At 39.3% G+C, this 21,399-nt stretch overlaps 1 protein-coding gene across 1 annotated transcript in view; it reads right to left on the bottom strand.

Annotated features, from left to right (window-relative positions):
- SUSD5 (sushi domain containing 5) overlaps window positions 1–20,780 on the bottom strand; it is a 41,246-nt gene extending 20,466 nt beyond the window's left edge. The window contains exons 1-2 of the mRNA XM_054815671.1: window positions 20,687–20,780; window positions 12,107–12,284 (exon numbers count right to left, since the gene is read on the bottom strand). Of these exons, the coding sequence (XP_054671646.1) occupies window positions 12,107–12,284; window positions 20,687–20,780 (272 nt within the window). The remainder of the gene's footprint in view (window positions 1–12,106; window positions 12,285–20,686) is intronic.
- Window positions 20,781–21,399: the final 619 nt, after the last annotated feature.

The raw sequence follows: 21,399 nt of genomic DNA, 5'->3' as shown, positions 1-21,399 counted from the left end.
ACTCTAGCGAAAGCAAGAGACAAAAATGCTTTCCACAGAGGAATCATTCCAGTGGAGGAAATTTATCATTTTGTATTGTGCAATGGTTGAACTAATTTTGCCATCAGTCCCACACTCAATTTGAGGAATAAAATAAATGTCGACTAACTGCCCGTTCACTGAGCATGGAAAAGATCCAGTGGAAACCCAGTATTTGATCATGCACTTAAATACTATATAACAATTGATTTACACAAGTGGGCTGAATTATGATTGTACAGACCATCTTCATTCTGGCATGTGTTAGCTTTTGAGCAGTTAAGTATGCAACTTTAATGTTCTTTTAATGTAAACAAGCAAAAGCAACATGAAATAAGCCATATGGTGGTGGTCACGCATATGTACCAGAATGGTTCCTACCACACTTCAGGTCTGGAAAATGACATGATGTCATCCTCTACTGAAAGCCTTTTTACGATTTCAAATCAAATCTGTTTCTTTTGTAAGGAAAACAGCCCTTGATTTTTTTTTTTTGGGGGGGGGGGGTTACTTGAAGGGCAATATTCTCCATAAAAGTTTAAAAATCAAGTTCTCTTAGAATTTAATGCATTTAAAGTCTGAGTCCTCTAAGTAATAATCAGGCACCTAGACAAAAGTGACTTGATCTACCAAAACTAGTTCAGATGACTGGGAGAAACAGACAATCATTTAGAAAAATGTTGTGTGCATTCACATATTGTTCCACTAGGTCTTACAAGGCCTAAGTGAATGAAAAAGTTACGCCCCCCTTCAAAAAGTGACTTACCAACCTTAATCTTTCCAATAATTACTCACCTAAGTACCTGGATCAGTTATGCCTTGCAACACTGAGTGGACACGTACTGACATGTCTTTACAAATTTGTGCCTTTTGCCTGTAATTGTGTACTTAAGACTTCAGACTCTCGTAAAAAAGCAGTTTTGAAGATTGTTGCCATCATAAAACTCTGGTCTCTGAAAATCAGGCCACATTCCTTTCTATGCTCAATCAAGGAATAAAATTCCTGATACATGGAAGCCACTTTTGAAAATCTTATCTTGAATTTCCTGGTTTCTAATTCCAGTTTCTAGCCAATATATTCCACTTCTGCCCAAAGCACTGTAATTTCTTTATCATTTCTTCAGTAGGCTAAAAAGTTATCTGTGGGTGACACATCCTTCTTATATTCAGGTCCTCTCCAAAACAGGACACCTGGCTCACTTGTAAGACTGTGTATTTGAAGAGCAAGTTTTTCTTACTTTTTTTTTTTTTCCAAGTATTGTACAATTGTCCTGCAAGCTTTAAACATCTTCCGTAAGCTGTTATTACCGCTGCTGTAAGGAGCTTCAAGAGTGCTCAGCATTTCTCAGTAGTGGGTCTAACGATCAGACCTGCAATGCCTTTGGGATAGAAATAGTCTCTTTGCAGTCACTAAGACTCCAGGTGTGATTAAAAATATACACTAATAGTCTCTTTTCTCTGAGTTCTTGAGGGTGGGTGTATGTTTCCCTAAATCCTAAAGTGCTAGGTTTGCATCTATAATTATAGATTATAGGTACGCTTTTGTCTCAGTTCTAAAAGGTAGGTTTTGATGCTTTTAACTTCGTTACATTTTTTCATTTGAGGACCAAAAAATGGTTATCAGTTCAGAATTCAACATATTTTAATATTTCTTCAGCAGCAGTATTGCCATGCTGAAATAAGAAATGAAAAATCATACATTTTTCCTATTCTTTCCAGCACCCCACTCTGAGAGGTTGTGGAAATGTGTCGCCTAGTTAATTTCTGTACTATTTTGAATTGTTGCACTGGGGCATGCATCATGGTTGAGAGAATGCCACAAACTTTATACATTTTTTTTTTTAGGGATACATCCACCTACCCCGCCATTTAGAAGAATGTAGTCATGCAGGGAAGTTTAATTCTATTTATTGCTACTTCCACGTAATAATTGAACTTAAACAGACTAACAGACTTGCTCATTACTCAGCATACATTGTAATCTGATGCTTAGAGCAGTGTAATGCATGATTTTGTACCTTGTATTTAAGAAATAGATGCAATTTTATTTTTCCTTCTATGGTGATCTCTTATAAAAGTGCATATGCTCAGAAGAAACATACCGAGTTCAGACTGCAGATCATCCATAATAATCCTCTATATTTAATACGTATCTGCTTGAAACACCCGTGCGTTCTTGAAAATTACTCTTACACGGCCATGAACTCACAATCACAGCACAAAAATTAATTACACGTGCTATAGTACTATAGTAACTGTAGACCACGTAAGTTCCTTATTCCATCAGTAAGGTAAAAATATGGTTGGGAAAGGAGATGTTTTAGTGGTGTTGACAACAGCCCCTGCTCTCAGATGGAAAGTGGGAGGGTGCCTGATGGTGTCTCCTTTTGTTCCTTGCCAAGCCAAGCCAAAAACTACTGATAATCTTCTCACTCCACTGGTACCCAGCCTAGAAGGACAACCTGCTTCATGATGCCTCTTCTCCTCTCAAGTGAGAAAAGAAAAGACCACAGAGACTCTGCACTATGTTGAACCCCAGCTTAATTTCTGCTGTACGATACGATTCATCCAACTAAGAACAATTAACAGTCCTTCCTCTGTACCTACCCCAAAAGAAAGATCAGAGGTTGGCCACGCTGATCATCGTTTTCCTGTGCCATGACTGAGATTTTGCATTTATCATGTGCATACATGAGGAGAAAATTTAATATATAGTACAATAAGGTATGAACCAGACTTCCTAGAAGCCTTCCACTTACTCTTGCACTGGTTAATTTTTTCCTAATCTATTATGTAATCAAAGAGTAATTGGTATATTTTGTACTTCTTCTAACTCCTCTGTTCAAAGAAGGAAATAGCAGAAAACCTGGCATGAATAGTACTTATTTCACGATATGCCATAATATGCCATTATGTAATATAAATTATTAAATATATCATAATGATGTACTCAGGGCATAGTAATGATACCTAATTTTATATATTGTGTATACTCATGTATAATAAAGATACATATAATAAACACAAAATATTTATGTATAAATTATAAATTTTATTTATAGTAGTATCCACTGGTACTTCTACTTTGTAAGATAATTACATGGCAATTTTGTAAAACTTGAAATTTTTTCAGTAAACCCAAGTTAAAACATACGGAATTAACAGCTGAGTTTATATGACATAGCGTGATCCATCAGCACAGAAACCAGTAGGTGGGACTGGGATATTTTGTAGTCACTACTTTACCTGCCAGTTGATTGTAGGTTTTGTAGTCTTAGTCAATAAATTCATTGAACTGAGTCAGAATGGTCTTATGACATTTATTCATAGTAGTATGAACTTGCATATGAATATATTCAACTCAGAAGAACATCATCATCAATGTGTTAGCTGAGGCACTGTGAAAGTCTGGCTCATAACATAATATAACAAACCTTGCCCTAATTAGAAAGTTAAAAACTTCATCACTTTTCCTAGTCAAGATACATCTTTAACATCCTCTGCTAATTTTTTTTCATGGGTCAGCTTTACCATTTGTGTTTCAGTAACTAGGTGAGAGAAAAAAAATCAGTAGTCTGGAAGCCAAACTAGAGGATTTTTATTCTTAGTCTTTCCCTTCTGTAGTTTGGGAAACTGCAAATTATAAAGCTGGCTCTGATGAGGAATAAAATGTAAATGACATGTTCACGATTACCAAAGGGAAGAAAATTTCCCTGAAAAGTCATGAAGGGGAGGGAGCACAGGTGGGCTTTGGAAAGTCCATTGACTGGGAACTATAGAGGCTAATTTTGGCTGGATGTGACCCAAAGAAAGCAGCTGCTAAGTGTGACATGAAGACATTCCAACAGCAATACTGCCACTGGAAATGTCAAAAGGAGGTCTTACCGAGGCAGAACCAATATCCTTTAGATTCTTAAAAATATACATCAAAATGCACCCTTTTGTGCTTAAAATTGTACATATGACTACTGAAATAGTAAGGCCTCTGTTCATTAAATAAATATGGCCCATTCATGCAGATTTTCATACTGTAGCCTAGTATGAAAGATTTTTATGTAGCCATTTTACTATAATATTGCTATGTACATATAATTTGAGCATTCTTAGTGCATGTAGTGGAGAATCGTGTTGCTTTCTGGCCTGGACTAGTTGGGTGCTCAAAGACACATCAAGTGTCACTAGAAAGTTGGTTTTACCCAATTTCATTTGATGGGCTCCAGTTTAATCCATGGCTTTCACAACAGATGTTTTTGATTCGTTACCAAAGAGTTTAAAAAAAATAATTCAAAAATATTTGCTGAATTCTATTAATTTACAAAGAAGCTCAATTCTCAGATAAAAGGCTTTCAGATAGGACAGAACATTACAGAGATTCCATAAAAATGGCAAAATATGTGAAGTTCTTTTGAAAATTAGAAAATCAACCTCATTAGAACTAACTGGCAAGTTAAAATCCAGGTATTAGTTGCTCTTGTGCATTTGCTAAGAGTAAGCATATCCCCTTCCTGTCTTCATTCTGCTAGGCTAAACAAACCGATCACCTTTAATCACCTCTGGTAAGAGAGGTGCTTTCTTAGACTGATCCTAGTCTGAGTTTATCCCTTCCGAGCCTGGATGCCAAGAACTATATTGCACTGATTTAGGTGGTGTCTCACCAGTGCCTCGTTCAAGCCCTTCTGTACCTGCCCTCTCTCTCCCGGAAGAGCTGTAGGATGTCTTTTAGGAAGACTGCATTTCCTTTTTTCACAAATTTTATGTGAGTTATTTTATTTTACGACAGGCTCACTGCCATCTTGTGTTCCGTGACTACACCCAGCTCTTTCTCCTGCGCTCCCTTTTCCAGCTGAACTGCTAGCTTAAGGCAGAAATTCCTATTAGCCTGTATGTAACACTGTTACATTGCACCCCATTTCTGTTGCTCCATCTCTGAAGTCAGGCTTACCATTCCTGTTCAATATTACGATTTGCCTTGGCCTTAACAATGAGTTCTAACCTTCTGGCATTAACTAATTTGCCTAGCATACCCCTATCATTTGTGCCGAAGTTTGCCGAATTTTTGCTAAAGCCCTCAAAGTTTGTTAAAAACCCCTCCCAGTAAAAATACAACTTAAAAATGTGACTCCCAGCTAAGTAAATGGCTACTCTGAGGACTGTGATGCTACGGTTTAGCAGATGGTGTTCTGGGTGCTTGTCCTAGAAAATACACCACAAATGTGTACTTTTTTGTATGATGCTTTTCCTGAAAAAGTACTTTTTCTAAAAAAATTCTTCAATTATTGGGCTGTCTGTTCTACAAGACCATGGCTGTCATACTTTGCCCATGCTGTCTTCCCAGGTTGTGCCAAGAAAAGATTTGCATCCCTGCCAAAGCTGATGCAAAGTGGTTCATGTCCACATTGCTCAATGATATCATTCCTTTGAGTTAACTGGCCATATCCATACATTAAATTCAAGTCTCTCGATTGAGCTTCATGTAGAAATCCCTGAAACACAATTACTTTGTTTTTTCTCTGTATGAGACTTTCTGAGATGATTGACAAGAAACAATGAGAAGACAAAGTCATCTTCTAGCAGAGCGTGACACCAGCTGTGGGCTGTGGGACTGGAGTTTGTGACATGAAGGCATTTCAGAGTGCAAGACCTCCTCAGACAGTTTCATAAGCAATTTTAGCATTTTGAATTGGACCATGTCTTGTCAGCTATGTCTGGATTTTTCTCTTGAAGGGAGTTAATCGACCTACTTCATACACGTGTCTGGGAGCAAATTCATATGCATTATCATCAGGCAGCGGAGCACAGCCTTGAAATAAAACAGAGAGCTTGCCAAACTGACATACCATTAGGACTGCTTCTCTGCAAATAAGGAAGTGGGCCTATTATAGCATGTACACCTGGACAGATTTCATGGGGCCCACAGGTCCACATGCAGATGAGAGGACCGGCAAGGGTTAGCGACTGACCCTTATTTCATTCCTTGGATATTGCTTTTTTCTTTCCCAAGAAATGTGCTGTTATTACCCTACTGCCAGGTGCTGGGCAAGCCCCATGCAGCAGGCAGAAAAAGAAGTAGGTAATCTTGTGAAATGTCATTTCTGAGTCTTATTATTACATTTCCCACTGGTGTCATCCACAGTGAGGGCCCTGTTGTGTTTGACACTGTAGAAGCATTCAATAGGAATCAGTGCAAAACCCGAAGAGCTAACAAAAAGAAGGAAAAATAGAGATGAAGTAATTTTCCTAGCAGCAAACATCTGGTCCGTGGTCAGCCAAGAAAAGAACCCCAGTCTTCTGACTCCCACAGCAAGGCTTATTCTAGCTGACTCTGCTTGCTCACTCCAGAGTTATCCCCTCCAAAATAAATCCTCCAGGGACTGAGTAGGAACCAGCCCAGGGCAATTTCATGCAAAGGAACAGGTTGAGAACCCTGCAGGTGGTCTATCATAGAATAGAAAATCTATGCAGAGCTTCAAAGCCCCTATAGAAGGGATACATGGCTTCATTCTTTTGTAGACAAATAAGGAACGGGATAGGACAGCTTCAGCTTTTCAGTCCTAGGAAAGTGATGGAAATGAGTAAATTTGCTATGAATATCTTAATACAAGCTGTTGAGGATGTTTACAATTTCCAAAATAAATAGCTGCTTTCTAATATTCTGTGCACATGGCTGATGATAAGAAAAAATGTGTCATGTTCACGTTCCAGATTTCAAAAACCCCAGAAATGAACATAAGACCCCACAGGACACCCTGCCCAGCTCTGGAGGACTTGACACAAGGTTTTCCAGTATCACATCTAAATTCAAAAGATAGCAGTGAGAGCCCTTCAGAGGACTCTGCCACCTTTTTTCATTTATATTCTGGCAGATCGCATGCTGGTTTTACTGACTCACTTGTCTGCCATGCAAATAAGTCGTAAGAGTGTCATTTTTAGTATAAATAGCTATTAGGGCTCATCTGACAAATGAAACCTGCCTAACAACATTTCATTTCCTGAAATGTAACAATGCGTAATGCTTTATAAGTTACACATGTCAGGACTGACTCGTAAATGGTTTACTTCTGGGCTGCTGGAAGAAGTTACCACTTATCCTCTTATCCCTATCTACTTGTCAGTGGCTTTTCTCTAAAAGTTCCCAAACCCTTGGACCTACCTGCGCGAACAGCCCTGAACTCTGAATCGCATTGGTCCAAACAACTGAAAGCGGAAAGAAAAAAACGTCCCCTTATGCCTGTGAAAGAGGTTCTGTCCCAGGCTGCTCAAACCACAAAACCACCCAGTTTATTGTCTCTTTGGATTTGCTGGCAGGGATCTATTTGTTTAAGCAATTTCCATCCTACATCATTTGAAGTGAATCATATTTGTCGAGACCTGCTTCATGGGCTAGCCCAGTTTTCAGGGACTGAAGTGAGTTAGAGAGTGCAACATGAGCATCTCCACCAGCAGATTGGTGTCTTCTTCCACCAGCACCACTCTCTGCAGAACGTTTTTTAACACTCTAACTAGTAGCTCTTTGCCCACCCTGTTCACTTCTGACTTAAGATAGACAAGAGACGAGCATCTCTACCAGCACAGCTGAGGAGGCAACAGTCACTGCAGTGGGTCAGTAAGAAGTATGTTAGAGTAAGCTGGGTGGCCACAACCTCATGTGGTGCTTATTGACATGTTTTAGTGGTGGACTTGGCAGTGCTAGGTTAACAGTTGAATTTCATGATCTTAAAGGTCTTTTCCAACCAAAACGATTCTATAATTCTATGATCCTCATTGGATCCAACAGAGGATGTGTCATTATAATCTTAAAATCTTTGCATACTTAGGTATGGATCCGTACTTACATACGAGTCATCAGAAATTTGACAGTAACCCAAATTGGGCTAGTTCCTCAGACCAAATTCTCCTCTTAGCCCCTGTAACAGGTATAGCCCAGAGAGCAGGCAGCATAAACATGCTCACGCTGACTCAGTGATGTGCCTCCGTCATAACAGGAGACACTCCCACAGGTTTCCAGGCCCTGATTTGGCTGTAAAAATAATAATAAGGACACAACAGCCAACAATGATGGATATACTTACTAGGAATGGGATTGTAATTATTCACTAAAACCATAAAATAGCTATCAATCAGAAGTGAACAAATCACTGACTTGTGCAAAACCTGGAAAACTGATCTAGAGGTGAAAAAGTCCTTACATCTCTTCTAAAACTCCTGTTCAGTTTTAAGTCTATGTGGTGGAAGGAGGACTGGAGTATGTCAGAAAATCTGCAACACTATAATGACTTCACTCACATCATTTGTTTGTGTTTACTTCTACTGCCAATGTCTAATCCATTTTTCCTCAGGGGAAAGATTGGGATACTTTCCAGGCACCAAATAAATAAACCAAACTGCATTCTCCCTGAAATTAGGAACTTCTTTTATCACGTTCCCTCCTATTCATCTCCTTTCTGATGTACATAGTCCAAGAGGATATGGGAGAATATTAGACTAAAGCTCTGTGATCTCCACTGGACACCAGTCAGCTGCTGGGAGGAATCCAAAGTTTTAGATCAACCCTATAAAGTCCTGAACAGTTTTGGACCTGGCAAACATGGGGAGATCACTACTGTCCCTGGGCCATGCCATCACATTCGAAGATGGGGAGATCCATCAAGATGAGTAACACAAGGTGTGCCCAGCGAAGAGGCCTTTATTTTGGAAATAATTTTCCTTACTTCTGTAACCTTCTGGGCATGCTGTGAAGCTTGCTTTCTCCTCTCCGTGTTAAATCAGCTGAGTGTGGATAGAGGTTTTTCTATTTACCAGCTATCCTTTACCCTTGCTGTCATGTTTCCATTTATCAAGTAAATGCCCAAAATATTGACTAGATAACTGTAGATATATTTTTTAAATTAAATAACTAATTTAGTAAAATACTTTGAGTCCCTTCTTAATAGATTTGCATTCCTTTAATCATTCTTGAGCCCTTTCTGAGTCTCTTTTAGTACCTTTCTTAAGATGTGGTAACAGTAATAGTATTCCAAAAGAGGCTGTTACACTGGCTTATATGTGTGTATATATTTTTCATATTCTCCATCCCATTCCATAAGCACTCTAGCAACTTCTTTGTTTGCTTGTTTGCTTTTGCTTTTACTACAGCTGCAGTTTGACAGATCTTTTCTTTGTGCTGTCCATAGTGATGTCCTCATATCTTCCCTGGGCTGACAGAGGTAAATCAGAACCCTGTAAAATATTTTCAACTAGATTGCATATTCCTCCTGTGCGTATTATCATTGAACTCCATTTGTCATCATTTGGTCCGTTCATCTAAATCCCTCTGAAAATCTTTATATTCTACATGAGCTTGAATAACTTCATCCCATTTGCATATTTTGCACTTCACTGCTCATTTCCTTCTCCAGAGCTGCGTTAGGTATCAATGAAACCAGTATAGCCTTTTTAGGCATTATACTTTTCCTGTTTTTCCCCAGAGTCAAAAATATCCAGTTCAGCGAACCAAGTAACATACACTCTGGTGCTTGTCCAGCCATGGGTAATACAGTCCCAGAGAAGAGAGTATAAAATTCCAGCTCTGAAGAACTATTCTCTCTGGTAAAGCTCTCCAGTGAAGGTCAGATGTGGTGACTGCACAGCAATGGCATGCTGATGTGCCCCCACAACATCCTTTCTGATAAACGGTTTAGAGACTTCCATATTAAGGACAGGTTTACTGGAGGAATGGGGTACAGAAAGTTGGAAGGGATGAAAAATCTTCCCTTCCTTCCCATCGGTATGATGATGTGTACATTCTCACATCATCACGGTGTGATGTGTACAACAGTATCACTGCATCCAGTTTCGATTTTGAAGATATTCAGGGATAGGTCCACAACTGGTCTATTAATAGTTGTAGCTCCAGTTCCTGCAGTAATTAATTGAGGATCTCTCAGGACTAACTAGTGGTATTGCTTAGATTAAAAAAAAAGGTTTCTCCTCCTACCCATAATCATTCCTTACTTCCATAATACAGAGGCTGTATAAAAGAACCTGTACAACAACTTTGCCATGCACTTCTTTTAGAAATGGATAGTTTTCCTGACTCTTCAGCCTGCATGACTGAAGCTGAAGGAGGGTCGATTTAGATTACATATTAGAAAGAAATTCTTTACTGTTAGAGTGGTGAGGCACTGGAACAGGTTGCCCAGAGAGGTTTTGGAGGCCCCATCCCTGGAAGTGTTGAAGACCAGGTTGGATGAGGCTTTGGACAACGTGGTCTAGTGGAGGGTGTCCCTGCCCGCAGCAGGGGGGTTGGAACTAGACAATCTTTGAGGTCCCTTCCAACCCAAACCGTTCTATGATTCTATGATTCTATGATTCTATGATTCTATGACATGTCAGCAACTGGCTTAGGAAAAAAATTTTTAGGGTTTGGATCACTGTCTTATATCCTGGGAGATTTCTGGATTTTTTTTAATGACCAAAAGTACATACAAATAAATTTTTAAACAATTTTTCACCTGGAAAAAAAAAAAAAAAAGGATCACCGGAACTAGTTGCTTTTGCTTGAAGTTGTTTAAATATCACCTTTCATTAATAGTAGCAATTTTCTGTCCTTTGGAAACTTTATCACTAAAAATACACAAACACCAATGCTTACTTAAATAACTGATAACTGTCATAAAATCCAATAATACACTAAAGTTTGGGAACTTGGAAACAGTTTCTTGATAAAACAAAATTTTATCACCATTGAACATTGACAGTAGATTAGATATTACCCTCTAACTCATGAGAACTTTGTAAGGCACCTCAAGGGAATGAATATGCGTATTACACTCAGGCTGTGGCTGGTAAGTATGCTGAAGGAAAGATTCAAGAGAGAAGGGGCTTAGGATCTACTCATGCTCCTTCTGGGCAATTCCGCTATGGTCCCAGCTTGAGTGACACGAGACGTTCATGCAACCCTTAGCTCCTCCATTTTGGTGTTGGGGTTTTTTTTAAATTTATTTTTCTGTGATTTGGTCTCTTTGTCAAATATGAAGTCTGTCTACCCACGCCTGAGGCATGCTGTGAAGACTTTCAGTTTGGAAGAGACCAGGCAGCTGGGAAGTAGGTGCTTGGACCAGTGTAGTGCCACATAGCTGGACCTGTGCAAGACTGGAATGAGTCTGCATTAGCTTGAGTTCAGGAAGCCCTCATCAGCCACAGCTCAGTGGCATGGTGACAGGGCCGTGCTGCTTCTGGCATACAGCTAGACATATGTGGACATACGTTCTTAAAATCTTAAATTTCACTGAAAGTCATTGGGACTTCTGGAGTACTCATGAAGGCTGACTTTAGTGTCCTGAAACTATGATCAAGGGAAGCAGCTGCCACCACAGGACACATGTACGTTCCTGCTTTGAACTGTTCTCTGAGGAGGCAACGATGCTTCCTGGAGAGGCTGCGGCAGGGCAGTACATCTTGCAACACGATCTGCAATGCCAGGCAAAGCTCAGCCTAGTGCCACATTGAGTCACCTGAGCTACCTCAAATAATACAATTCAGCATATTGAGTGACCATGTCAGTTCACTGGTGAGCTTTCTCAACAAACTCTCTACCACGTGTGGGTTATCGTATCTAAGTACATCTAAAGTCATACCTATTTGAACATGCCTAGTGTCTGTTCAGACACGTGTGAATACCTGAGACAGATACGTGGTTTCCATGAGAAGCTCAGTTTGCTGAGCTTCTTACAGAGTAGAGAATAGCAGCCAGTGGGAGCACCGACACTAACTCCAGCACCGTGTCCTCAGCCTTGCGAGCTCCTTTAGGGCTCAACACCCTGCTACAGGACAGGTGAAAAGGAAACACAATGACATAATTTAGAAGGAAAGAGGAAGAGGAACTTGCTTCAGATCTGTGAAATATGTGATCTGAGACTGATAAATATTTGTGTCCCTGCAATATTAGCTGTACAAAACTGATTTTGTGGGGAGAGTGGCATATTTAGCTATATGTCACGGTGCTTGAATTGTGGCCAGTATTCTTCAGTAATATTCTTAGTCAAGGAGGAAAACTTGCTCGACAGCTGTCAATCATACTTCTCAGGAAGGGTTATGCTATTGTCCTTACCCGGTGGAGCCACTGGCGAGCCATCCTGTGGTGCAGCCAGCAAAAGAACAGTCCAGAACAGCCCTTTTCAGTTCTTCTGCAGTTGCTAAGCGAGCACTCAGGTCAACACAAGCTTTCTCAGCTTCGGCTAAATCCAGACCCTGAGAGTTGTTCTTGGACTCAAGTGCAAATACTTTCCCTGCAGCACCAAGAAAGGACATGTCAGTCATCATGGTATTGTACTCAATACATATTCAACAAAAATATTGCAAATTATCACCAAATGAAGTCTTCTTGCTTTTACTAAGTTCATTTTAATGAGCAACCTACTTCTTGGAATGTGTAATTTCGTCAACATTGTAAGTACCTTTGTCTTAGCTTTTCTTTTAGTTTTGTTCATCAACAGAAAAGCAAGTATGGCCAAGACCCTATTCATTCCCAGCCCATATGAGAAGCTTGTCTTGCCTCTGTAGGTCTGTGCTTAAGATCTGGAGAGAAAAAGCATGACACTCTCTCATATGCACATATATAGTCAAAGTCAGAACATCTCCTACAACACTGAGCATTTTACAGTTACATTTATAACAACTGCATCTATAAAGTAAGCACAAATCTAAAAGCCAGTATTGCAACCCAGTCTTCCATGTTAGAAATAGATTTATACTTATTATCTAAAATCAAAATGATGTAATTCTATGGCAACTGGTGCCCAAATGCCGCTGCAAAGCCACTCTGATTTCATATCTTTCTGGAAGGACAGACAGAATTTTTTTCTTAATGGAAAGCTTTTTTGAATGAGCATGAGAACATATTTAGCATAACAAATTCTTGTGTTATTTTTATTTTCAATTCAGTTTATTTTACTTTAATTTATCTAACACTGAAAGCTGTAAGGGTGAAAGTTAGAGGTTTTGGCAACTGGGAACAGGGCACTTGGGGTTTTGGCAATGAAGCTTGAGAAGTTACTGGGTTATGGAATAAACACATTAGTTGGATGTCTCCACAAAAAGAAATAAACAATGAGACAGTTTACAGTGCTGACATTTAAATTGCCGTAAGTATCTTCTTTCTGAAGATAACATCCCTCAGAATACCTTCTAAATTTTAAAGGTACAGATTTAGGTTGCTTGCAGTTGCAGAAAGACAACTTTTAAGCACTGTTCATTCAGTAAATGCTTGGAAACACTTATGATGTCTTATTTCAAAAGTAGATTAGTGGTAGTGGTGATATGAATGCGTAGTTTCCAGCACATACCGAGTATTCACTATGTAGCTATCTTCACACTCACAGGATGTATTGACCAATATCAGGAATCCTTCAGACTGATTCAGCCCAATTCTGTACCAAGTGCCACTCCCACCGCATATTATTTCAAGAAATTGATAAATCTGAATCTAATCCTAAATATAGGGAACTGATAGAGGGTAGGTCTGAACCTGACAGCTTTCTGTTCTCACCTGTGCACAGTTTAACCCACTGGAAGAATCACAGTCCTTACAGGAAAAATTGCAAAGTTTCTTTCAAATAAATGTGTTTACATTAGCCTGATGAAGATTTCTACTTTGGTGGGAATTATACAAGCACACAGTAAGCAGTTGTCCTGACTTGGGCAGATAGCAAATTAAATCTAAGCGGGATAAGCAGTGATGAGAAGGAACAGGAATTCAGAGAACCCAGAGTGATTTTCTCACACAGTTAACAGCAGTTGACCAAGGAATGCAACCCAGAAGCACAGATCAGTGTCCTAACCACTAGCTTACAGAGTCTCTTGCTTCTCAACTATAATTAATATCCCAAATTGTAATTAGAACAGGGGAGTTTATGCAGAGCAGTGAAAAAAGCAAATCTCTGCAGTCCTGAGTACCAAAACCTCAGGGTTCTTTCCAAAATGCCCCCAACAATGCACATGACTCTAATGCAGGCTGTTGTTTCCAAAGCCATGAATAGACGTAGTGAAGTATGTGTGGGGTAAAGAGAGAGCTAATATAAGCAGAAGGATGATGGTTTTAAACAACGATTCCTAAGTTGCGTAACAATTTTCATTAGTAAAGGTAAGCAGGGATTAAGCGTAACACTTTACTGAGGCTTTGTCCCAGCTAAAAACTTGTACACATTCTACATTTCACAATTTGGCTGTCAGAATTGAGACGCGCTGTCAAAGACATATAGGTCAAGTTTGTGTAGCATCTGACTTAAATCATAAATGTTAGTTTGACATGGCAGTAAGCCCTATTTTCCAGCCATTAGTATTGTAGTTAGAAGATTTCAAACAAAACAAAACATTAAGGATTGAGTTCCATCTAGATATAATCAGAAGACATTAAGTTCATCATTTAGACTTTTTACCAATAAGTGACAATTACATTTTTAAAGAAGTTTAGCTAGCCCAGGCTGAGGCTGAGACAGCTTTCTTTAACTATTGTTACATGCTTGATAGAACTTAAGATAAATTAACTTTATTAGAAACTATGAAGATGCTGGTTCAAAACAGAGTCTTGTCCTTCAAGAAGGTATCTAGGATGTCCAAATTATGTAGCCAAATAGGTTTTAGAGTAATCTAGGAAGGACTTACTGGTTGGGAAAATTACAGTTACCTGCTTTATAGGAAATTCTGGTTAGCCAGCAGTGGATAAAGAAGGCTGACCTACTTCCCAGACCAACCTGGGAATCTTCTCCAAAGCTTTAGAAGCTCTATGGCTATCTGCCCAGTTTTTAAGATGTGCCCTCTGTTTTGCCTGATTTCTTATTTAGAAAATATAATAGCCAGTTAAGGTTCACTTACGTGATACTTGACCAACGTAACAGCTGGATGCCCAATACCCTGAGCTGTGTCACGTTACTGAGGGGCAATTACAGGAAAAAAATATAGGAGACGTGCTAGCATGATAATAGGAAAAATACAAAAGAATTCCAAAGTAGGAAATCCCCTTAAATAAATAAGACTACAACACCAAAATTGAATTCTGCATTTTACAGTGACATGGCGAACACGCTTGTGATATTCATTTATTGAATTTTTCTCACTTTTAATCACAAAAGTAGTATAATTTTCAAGCTTGGGATCAAAGAGTTCTGGTTAAATATATGCAAAATTTTTATCACTGTGAGTTGTAATGAAAAGTTTTTTGAAAAAGGTTTGTCTCACATATTTGGTGATATCACAGTCACTTTTGGTATTGGCACGGTGAAAAATTCAAATGGTATCCCCTCTCTCTCCAGCACATTATGACAGTGTAGAGCAGTTGAAGTCAGTTTCCCCTCTGTGATAATATCAAGAGATGTACTTTCATTCTGTTTTAAATGGGCAACTTAAAATGCAAGACTGTGCTATATTTCCATAAGGCACAGGATGAACGATCATGTCTTTGTGGGTTTTTTTGGGTGAAGAACGTACTATGCCTTTGGTTGTGGTACCATTGACCAGCCACCATGTTTGAACTCCCCCTCAACTCTCTCCTTTCATTTCTGCCCCGTAACATTTGTTTCCCACAATGCGATGATGAGACAGGTGGTGTGGAAATCTGTTCCCAAAACTCTACGTACTTTTCTGAAGCCTTTTTAAACAAAGCCAATCCCTTTGGTTTTAAGATCAAGCTAAAAATCCATACAAAGTAGTCTTAATTGGCTTAATGCACATCTTGAGTTTAGCAGGTCCAGAATTAAAAATGTCCTTGTCACAGTAAGTTTCTTCAGGTTCCCCTTTGAAACCAGTGAAAAAGTTTTAACTTCAACAGTAAGACATAAATGATAAGACACAATTCTTCCAACTGTTAACAGGTGGATTCATAGTTCTGAAGAAAAATTCACACTTGAAACCAAAGAGAGTATTTCTTTAATAACTAGCCTGTATTCTGTTACTAGCCTCTACCACTATCTGATCACTATTATTACAGAATATCGATTATATTTTTATATATTAATAAAAGAAACATTTTTATTATTGTTTGGCACTAAAACTTTGTAAGCAAGCAATAGCTGAACATAGTTTTCACTTAAGAGCACCCTAATGCATTCTGATTGAAAACAGACCCATACAAGCATAGATCTTAAGGCTTCTAGGATTCACTTTTATCACCTTGTTTAATTCCTGCATAACTAGACTGTAGATTTCCCCCAGTAACTCCATCGAGTCCAAAAATTCGTGGTTGAACTAGAGCATGTCTTTTCAAAAGGCATCCAGTCATGACTCAATGACTCCAAGTAATGGAGAATTTACAGCACACTTTATAGTAAACCATTCCAATGGTTCATTACTCTCACTCCACCTTATTTCCAGTTTCAAATTTTGCTAAACTCAGCTTCTAACAACTGGACCTTATTATGCTTTCAAGACTGAAGAGCCATCTACAAGCAGATATATGGAAGTGCAAAAAAGAGACTCTTCAAAAATAAAACCAGTCCAAAACCTCTTTCCCAGTACTTTCAGGAATCTCAGTGGAATTATCAGAATTTTCTTGGTTACCAAGAAGACAGAGTTTGGCTAATTTATTCTAATACAGTAACAGATACAACAAGAAGTTCTTCTGAGGCATATGGGCACGGTCCAAAGGCCACTGAAATGAGTTCAAAGTTCTGCATGTCTTCAGCAGGATTTGCACCATGCTTGAAGAAGAAACATAAAACTGCATAGCCAAATATACTTTGAAATAAAAATGTCTCTCACAAATAATATAAAATGAAAGCACTTTAAAAGGCGTGCCCAGTGGGCTGATCTCACGACATGATACTTACTAGTTCAAAGGATAAAACCTAATCAGTTTCAATGAAATAAATGTGGGGAAAGATGTGCAAATGTGGAGTCTAATTTATTTTTACTTAGATGTTAAAAACTTTAAATTGCGGTAAAAGAGAGCACAGGAAGGGAAGGTCACTTCTGTACTTCAAGAGCAATTTAACTTCCATTTCTATGGCTGTGTGTAACAATGGCCTTGATTGTAACAGTAAGGGTGGAGGACTTAGTAAAACTGTACAATTACAGACAGAGATTGGGGTAATTACCAGTTCTGCCTGGTGTTCATGAATGTAGAGTTTATTTCTGTGAGAAACTAAAGTGAATGATGTCTTATTTAATTTGAATTGCTTAAAACATTACATCATCTGAAAAATAGCAAAATTGGGAGGTTACCTTTGAGTTCCTCTTCAGCTAAATTCAGCGTGAGCTTAAATTTTAATCATAGTACACAATCTAGGATCAAATAGTTGGAATTGTTTATGCATTTATTTTTGCAACATAGAAGAATATGTGCTGTTTTGCAAGTGGGAGCCTGAAATGCTTAGACACCTGCTACTCAAATGCAAGTGTCTAGAGAAAGCACAAGAGAAAAAACCATAATTTTTTCCTTTTCTTTACAAAAAAGGTGCAAAGCAAGCCAAAGGAAAGAATATAGTAGGGGTTTTTTCCTGCCTTTGACATCAGACATATCTGGTTCTAGGTCAGAAGTATGTATCTCAGATCCTCACCAAATTGTGCCCAGCTTTCTGAATTCAGGGTCCTTCCACCTGCAGCCTCTGCAGTCACTATGGTCACTACCAGATAACTGACTTGACCAATAGCTCTGAATTTCACAGGGTTTTTCACAAGGCGAATACAAAATCCCTTCAGCAGTTTGCAAAAGAGTTGGTTACTTTTAGTTAATAATAACAAATACATATGTACGCATGTGTCACCCAGAATGGTCCTTAAGTGACATTTAAGTGTCATTTAACCCAAATTTAGCCAACAGACCAACTCCACTCGGGAAGAATTTGTAAAGTTTTGCAAACAGCACATTTTTTCAACTCAGGAGTGTCTTTGTAAGCTAAATTAGTCAATTCAGGAGGTCTTTGTAAGCTAAATTAATCAGCATCATTCTCTCCTGACATGATCTGTCTCAGAGCAAGCACTCTGCAGAAAATTATGGTTCATACGTACGGATATTTTAGCAGCCGTGAAAAGACAAAAAGGGGGAGTCAAAAAGAGCAGAGGCGACTCCTGTGCAGGATACACGAAGCCACATCCTTGTTCTCCTATTCCAGCGCAAATGCAAAGAAATTTTAAAAAGCATGCATTTGTACTGGTGTAATTGAGACCCGTCACGATAACCTGTATTGTTCTCCAGTAACTGCACTAACAGTAGTGGCACGCCATGGTACGTCAGAGCAGGAACGAGCCCTTGAGGAGCCTTCTGTCCATCTAACCCCGACCTCAACAGCTATGAGCAAGCACATTTCAGTCGTGAAAAAAACTGCAAAGCGAAACAAAGCTATCTTTTATTTCGGCATTTACTTCGGTCTTTCTGGAGTTTATCTGCAGTACAGCAATATGTGCTGTGGTAAATACTGGTCGAAAGAGATCAATTAAGCTTCAAGGCTTTACACCTTCACCAGAACTCGACGGTCTCCAGTTTTATTGCCTGCTCTCTGTCATTATTTGTGTGCGAGACAATAAAGCACAAGTCTTCCTCAGGGAAATATATTGCAACCAGTTTCGGAGGTTTGCCTGTAACAGGGGCCAGTCTGAATTTCACTGGGTTTTTACAAGGTGAATACAAAATCCCTTCGGCAGTTTGCAAAAGAGTCAATTGCTTTTAGTTAATAATAACAAATACATACGTGCGTACGTGTCACCCAGAACAGTCCTTTGGCACTTAAGTGACATTTGCGTGTATTAGAGAGTAGCACAATTGTATTTTCACCTACAACTTACACCAATGAGAAGGTGGTTTCCTGTCTGGATCAGGCCAGAATCTGTTATAAAAGAAAGTATTAATCCTGTTTCATATTCTCAGATCTTCTTAAATATGTAAGCCTACCTGTAGTGGTAAATTTTAAAGTTCTCATAAAGTGTTTTCTTCTGTATCAACGTATAATAAGCCAGATGGTTTATAGGACAGTGTTACAGTAGTTTGCTTGAATATTAATATTAGGAAAACACACTGAAGAGCATGTTAATAGAGGACTTGCACATTTTTCATAATGATACTTGGAATTTAAATAAAAATGGAAACTACGGTACTATAATAATGCTCTAAAACTGTAATGTACTTCAGATATTCTACCCTTTAATTCTTATAATTGCTTTTCCATGTGTGAAGTAAATTTGACAAACTGTTGAATGACAATTAAAATCTGTCACGGACTCTGCCTTAAAATGATTTCCAACATTTTTTTTGCTTTCTCTCTTAGAGGATGTCTGTTTAGGAACCAAGAAGATGCCACTAATTCTATAGAAATAATATAAATTGGGATGTGCTCTTGAAAAGATAAGGGAATTCTTCAGGTGAAGCATTCTTAGCAAAGGAAATTAATTATTCCTGTCCTGTCTCCTTTTCTTAAGTTCTGTGGAGAACCATCTGTCATGGGTATGTATTTTTTCCCCTCATTTCAGAGGCATTTTGCTAGGGAAGGAGTATTTCCTAAAATCAAAATCGCAGTTTTGCCTACTGTAACACAGTGCAGTTGCCTGACACATTTATCTTTTCCTTTATTCTTAATGAAAAGTAATTTTCTTCAAATTTACAATACAGGGTTCTGTTATATAAACGATATTTTACACAAAGTGGTAGAAACATACAGGCAAGATTAATTTTCTCCCTTTCCTTTGCCGCACTTTGTCATCAGCTGAAATAAATTTAGGCTAAAGAGGTAAAATACTCTGAGAACAAAAAGAAGAGGTTTTTATTGCCCTATAATGTTTAAGATCTGTTCTCTCGAATAATGCAGCAACCGTCGACGGTAAAGGATTACTGTACTGAAAAAAAAAAAATCCTGAGATCAGGCATAAATCTATCGCAGCTGTGAAACTGAAAAAAATGTGGCCATTCAGCATTGCTCTCCCAGGAAAAGACACAGTTGTTTCAAAAATAAATTGTGTTTTTGCTAAGTCGAGTCGGTCATGATGACTACAGGCTTAATCATTAGAAGGGCAATAGGCTACTGGAAACGTTCAAGGGATGCAGCTATTCGGGATAATCAGCGGCAAGTAAAAAGTCCCATTTCAGAGTAACTGGCAGCTGGCACCTCAGCCAAATTCAGGTCCTGATCACGTCCCTCGGCAGTGAAGTGCAGACGAAACTCAGGTGCAGAAGGGTGAGCAGTCATCTTTTGTGAGCGCGTGTGGCACCGAACAGAAAAGTTTGTAAGGAAAAGCCTTTGACTTCTTGTCTTCTCTTCCTCGAGTACCTGCCCGTATAAATCGATGTTGGGGGGCATCTGAAGTGGGCAGATGGGGAACCTCTTTGGAGAAAAGATACTTCTAATTATATAGAGAGCTCTCCTAAAATTTAGCTGAGTCTTCTTATTCATGTTCTGGCTTTGTTTTATTATTCTTATTTCCTCTGGAAAAGTTCACTATCCTGTCGTTTTGTTGTAATAAAATAATCTTAGCCTTCTGGGATCTTATTTCCTTTCTCTGCTTAACCCCAGGATATTTGTAGAGTCTCAAAAACCTCTGAATCAGATGTTTCCTAACCCAAACTGGGGCGTGTATTTAAGTTTCTTATTTAAAAAAAAAAAAAAAAGTGGGGTTTTTTCGGTTGTTTTTTTTTTTGCAGTAACACACTTCAACATACAGCTCTCATTCCAGCCTTAGCAACCCAGCCCAAACTGAATGGGGGACTCACCATCAGCCTGAACAGAGATGATCTGAAGGATGAAGAAGACAGATCCCATGCCCTGGAGAAAGGTGAGAGAGAATCTCTGAGAGCCTGAAGCCATTGCCCTGCTTGCAAAGCCCTCAGCCGCAGGAGGTTGGCTGCCGAGGCTTTTTCTCTCTCCTCCTCTGCACTTTCACAGCGGGATCTGCGGTGATGATTTCAAGGAGCGCTTTCCCTCGGCAGGATCCTGCGTCTTGGGTTTGCGCTGAAGGCGGGAGGGGTGGAAAAAGAAAGAGGGAGGGAAAGAGGAATCCTTGGCTTGGCTAGTGTGAAGGGGAGGGGAAGGTGGGGGGGAAATGTCCAGCCAGCTGGGGTTGGGGAGAGGCTTTATCCAGCCCAGTCTGCAGGGCAATGCACGCAGAGAGCCGGTGTGAAAAGTCACATTACCCTGTCGGTAAATACCTAATGGATCGTGTAAAAGCCAGGAGGGAGAGAAAAGGGGGAGGGGGGGGGGGCGGGGGAGAAGGACAAGAGATGAGCAGAAGAAATCCCTGGCTGAGAGGAGAAGGGCAGCTAGATAGCTGGCGCTGGTACGCGGTGAGTTTGTGGGTTTAGCTGTGCATCTCTGGAGGGGTGGGTTCAGATGTGGGGAATGTTTTCTCTCTGCAACATGAAATCAGCCAGCGGTACACTGCTGAGGGTTGCAGGTCAGGGGCTGCCGCAGCAAGAGCGACAGTCTT

The sequence above is a fragment of the Grus americana genome, chromosome 2, assembly GCF_028858705.1.
Source record: "Grus americana isolate bGruAme1 chromosome 2, bGruAme1.mat, whole genome shotgun sequence".
NCBI lineage: Eukaryota > Metazoa > Chordata > Aves > Gruiformes > Gruidae > Grus > Grus americana.
Note: the sequence above shows the minus strand (reverse complement) of the source record. Positions and strands in the feature narration are given on the sequence as shown.